Below are 4896 nucleotides of genomic sequence, written 5' to 3' on the forward strand. Positions count from 1 at the left end.
ATGAATGGAACAAAGAATTACAGTGTGCAAGACTGCTTTGGGGAACCAAGCACAGTGACCACTGCTTTCAAAGCTCTGGCCTATGTTTGCATTTTCGTTGTATCTTTGGTCGGAAATGGCGGCATCCTTTTGGCTATTTACAAGAACAAACAGCTGAGGAGATCTATAAACTACTTTGTCTTTAATATGGCTGTGTCTGATATATTAAATCCGTTGACAATCCTGCCAGTAACATTCGTTGAGATTGTCTCAGGATCTGATACTTGGAAAGTTGACGACCCGTGGTTGTTAGGAAACTTCCTTTGCAAACTTTCCTTCTTTCTCCCCGATGTTTCTGTTGCAGTATCAATTGAAAGCCTGCTGTTGATATCGCTGGACAGACTTATCGCTGTTGCCTTTCCGCTTAGGACAAGATATCTTTCACCGAAAGTTCATCTAATGAGTATCCTCTGTGCATGGATCATCGCCATCGCAGTTCATGCACCTTATTTTTACACTTTCAGGCTACAGCTTTACGAAAACAAAACTTACTGTGTCGCCAATTGGGGACCAACCTTTAATCATGTGGAAACACACAAACGATTTGTCACAGCAACGTTTATTACTTTTGTGTTAGTGCCAATCTGTGTCCTGGTGATCGTGTACAGTGTAATAGCTTGGAACTTGTGCCAAGAGCGAAAGAAAATGGAGCAAGAGTCGAGTAATCATCAAAAGAAACTTGGCAAACAAAGCAAAAAAATTGTTTGTAGCTCTGTAGCTATTGTAGCAGCTTTCGCTTTCTGCATGATTCCACAGCTTGTTTTTATCTTTACACGCATATTTGTTTGGAATTGGGAAGTGCCGCCGAATTGCGCTTTTCGCACAACGATCCCGTTCATTGCCTCTTTCATGTTGCACGCATGGAGTGCTGTTAATCCTTGCATTTGCTTTATATTCATTAAGACCTATCGAGACACTCTGAAGAAATTGCTCTGCTCTCTGTGGTCAACTGTAAATCATACACAGACTTTGGATCTATCGATGAATCCCGCTACGTTAGCACTAAGGATTCAAAAATGTCGTTCTACGCAAGTCTGATGCCCAAATTAAACTGGCTGATTGTGACCCTTGGCTGCGTAAGTAGTTGTTAAAATCAATGTTGACGACGATGCACCGATATGTTTGTTTAGTTATTTTTCAGCAGTCCCCAAAATTAAACTTTGATGGGCTGATATTTTTAAATAGAGATTATTTTTGTGGAAATAAATGGGTAAGTACCCATGTTCCCTTCTTCTTTGAATTTGGTTTTAAATTGCGCGACGTTCATGGAAATTTGCGCAAAAAGTAATCTGCATGCCTGAAGACGATATCCGTAAACCATACTGATTTTATTTTAATTATATTTTAAACTGTATATTTAAATTCAATGCTACATTGAAGTGATCAATATACTCACGAGAGTCCAAAGAAACAATCGTTTGCGGTTTATATGAAGAAATATCAAAAAGAAATCCTGGATCGGTTTTACCCACATAAATGAAGTGTTTGGCTGAAAAGCTACTAATTTACCTCGTGTTGTGATATGTGTCAATGAACTTCTTAGTCCATTCCCATTTCATTAACAAATCCTATTTTCATTTTTCAGAGGGTGTAAGTTTTAGAAGAAACTGTGGTTCGGCATCAGTGGCCATGGGAGTATTACGAGTCAAGAGAATAATCTCTTGTGCAGGTTAATTTAATTTCATTAACTGAATTGATAAGGAAAATTGGATACTATGATTAGTTTCACACTGAGTTCACCTAAATTTTAGGTGGTGTTAACTATCAAACCCAGAGGAGATGCTGGATGCACTTCTGTTAGGGTAACATTCGTTTCCCATCCATATTTCAGACTATGAGGTGTCGGGGAAAAATTGGTTGATGAAATTTGAGGTGTTTTAAAATTGTATCGGTAAAAAAAGTCAATTTTGTTGTTCCTGTTTAGGGAGGCTCCATAGGGTTTTTTTGACCGCACGATATCTGGGTGGGCACATAGCACGGGCCATATAGGTGTCAACATAGAAAACAAACATGGCCGCTCGATACGATCGCACGATTGTCATCTGAAAAGATGTGTTAGAAACAGTTTGTGATGGAATCTAGGGTTTTCAGCAAATGCACCCGTAATATTCATTGACCCTCTAAGCCTGAAAAAGAGGTCAACCGAAAAGAAAACACCGTGGGAAAGATATCGCACAGTCTACGAAAGTCTACGCATACTCACATACCGACCTTGGGGAAGTTAATATTTTGCGACAAAGAAAATAGGGATCTTTCGAGTAAGATTTATCACATTTCCTTCGGTGGAATTTCCTAAGATTTGCTGGACCGTTAAACATATTTGTGGCCTTCCTAGTGCCTCTACATGTTGATAAAAAAAAATCCATGTGATCAAATTTGAGATATAGGAAGAAAACACAAAGTAAGCCTTACTTTATATATTTATTTTTTTGCTTTTAATTGATCTGCACAAACTGTGAAAATTATGAGAGATTTCATCGAAGCAAATAGAGGAAAATCAAACGTAAAGCCAAATTATCTTTGGCGAGCGCCTCCCTTCTTGGAGCCTTAGCTTAATAGCGTAAATCATTTTGATAATATTTGCCAAAGTAAACGATGGTCCGAAGGTTGCTCGTTGCCTTTCGATGGCTCTTAGTGACCTTGAAAAGTGAAAACATAAAAATAAAATAAAAAATAAAAAAAAACTGGCGCACGCGCCAACATTGAGCCAAAGTCCCATGGAGCTTCCTTAAGGGAGCACCAAACAGAACATAGCTTGACTAAAGCTCGATACCAGTAACTTAGAGCGAACATCATGCAATTACGATTTTTTTCTAGGAATTACGCATATATCGTTTCTGCTCACCTCCCGACTTTTTCCTTTTTTATGGTGGATCCTTGCCAGCAATAGAAAATCCGAGCATTATCAAAGTAATAAGGAGTTGTATTGCGTCCTCTAGAGCAAACAATCAACTACAAAAATGAAGCGCCTGGATATCTGCTCTCAGCCGCTTGTAAATTGAAACAAAAATAACTTATGAATAAGACATTTATAGATTGATTTTCTTCAGGGTTTTTGGAGTTAAATGGAAAAGTAGAATAAATATATGTCGTTTGCCGTTTTCCAAAAAGGTGATGAGGAAACTTATTTGAGAAATTCGAATACCGCGTGGGACTGATTAACCTACGGGTATTAATTTGCGAGATAATGTGTTTAAACAAAGTTGTTGTCGGAAAGAGGAGACAGGAAGTTAGTATTAAACGGACGCATCACACGGTAGACATAGGAGGTACAATGGCTGATATCAGATATTTCAAGAAAGCAAATTCAAAGTTAACATTTGTGTGTAGGATGTAGAAAAGTGATATATAAAAAAAACATACAAGACATAGTATCTGTTTGAGCTCGACTTCCTATATTTAGAAAAGAAAAAAAATTATGGTAAAAAGTAATGAGGTTTCACCAAAGTAAGCCTTTTACGAAGGCATGAGTTGTAAGCAGTTTTCAACAAGCCCTTCAACTCAATATTTTTATCCGTATCTCAGGATTCCCACTCAAATGTTGTCATTAGGCGAACTCAAACATTTTGGCTCAAGTGCAAGAGTCTTCTTGTACGTTTCATAAGGAAACATCTGTCTCCCTAATGGAAAAGTTAAGTTAACAGGTGACTCACTACTGAATAATTTTTTGGACGCTTCAACATGCCTAATTGAGAAAAAGATCTGACCTACGAAAAAAGTGACAGGCAAGATGTATAGTTCAACGTTATTTACGCTTTAGTTCTTCTGTTGAATAAAAATTTCAGTTAATGAAATTGAACGTCATTAACCTTAGTGGACAATTTATATTTTTAAAAAACATATTTTGTGCTCTTCCATGTTTGCGTTACTTTAAGTCCTCCATAAAGTATACTTCCTCTTTCTAACATTTATTGGTAACTGAACCACTTTTAAAGCAAAAGTGAACCAACCAGCTAAGACAGGTTGTAAAGTTTTTCCATCAGTAAAGCAGATAGATCGTATGGAAGTACCTCTCGTTAAACTCTTGTGTAAGAGACTCTTTTCATTTGAGTACCGGATACGTTTCACTTTAAGGATTTGTTTTTAAGGCCACAACCATGCTGGATAAATTTTAAACTTTGCTTGGAAAAAACAAATATCTATTTGTAGCAAATCAATAAAGCTTGAATAACATCATATTGCTGTCAAATTGCTCACGCTCCTGATGAGTTGCTCTCTATTACGGAAAACGACCTGTGTTAGACATTTGCAGGGAATCGTCACGTAACTAGGCATTTTCGCTCAATTCAACTGAAAACATAAAAGAACTGGCAGGATAGGTGCTTAGTGAGGCACAAATATATGATTGTTTGCTTTAAATGAGCCTGAGTGACTATGTCGCATCGAGCTCTTGTTCAGGGTCTCTAGGGAAAGGAAACGAGCGGAAGCTTTTGAAATAATTCAAGTGGACATCTTAGCAAGAACTGCGGCAAACTAGGACTCTAGTACATTTTAAGCGGAGAATTTACTTTCGCCTTAAGGTTTTGAACTTGCATTTTGAAGGCGTGATGTGCTTGCTTCTATTCTCATTTATCTGCCTTCCTAAGTTCCGCAATGAGAAAATGAGACTTGTACCAATAAGTAAGTTGATATTTGAAATCTTATATGAAAAATATGCTCTTAACTAAAAGGCTATTTTCCCCACTTTCAACCAGGAAAACAGATTTGTAACTTAAAGCCTGCCAGGTTCTTCTCTACAGTACAAAAAGCGTGAAATAAATGGGTTGAAGAGATCATCGAGTCAAGCACAAATTATGGAAGACACAAAGCCTTTAAAAGCAAACCTAATATTCGTTTTTCAGACCACTTTTTCAGCGC

General features: G+C 37.5%; 1 protein-coding gene across 1 annotated transcript; it reads left to right on the forward strand.

The window, feature by feature from the left end:
• Nucleotides 1-1077, forward strand: LOC131785785 (neuropeptide Y receptor type 1-like). The gene has a single exon (XM_059102727.2). It carries the CDS (start codon nucleotides 1-3, stop codon nucleotides 1075-1077), a length of 1077 nt encoding a protein of 358 aa, XP_058958710.2.
• Nucleotides 1078-4896: the final 3819 nt, after the last annotated feature.

The sequence above is a fragment of the Pocillopora verrucosa genome, chromosome 14 (assembly GCF_036669915.1).
Source record: "Pocillopora verrucosa isolate sample1 chromosome 14, ASM3666991v2, whole genome shotgun sequence".
Lineage (NCBI taxonomy): Eukaryota > Metazoa > Cnidaria > Anthozoa > Scleractinia > Pocilloporidae > Pocillopora > Pocillopora verrucosa.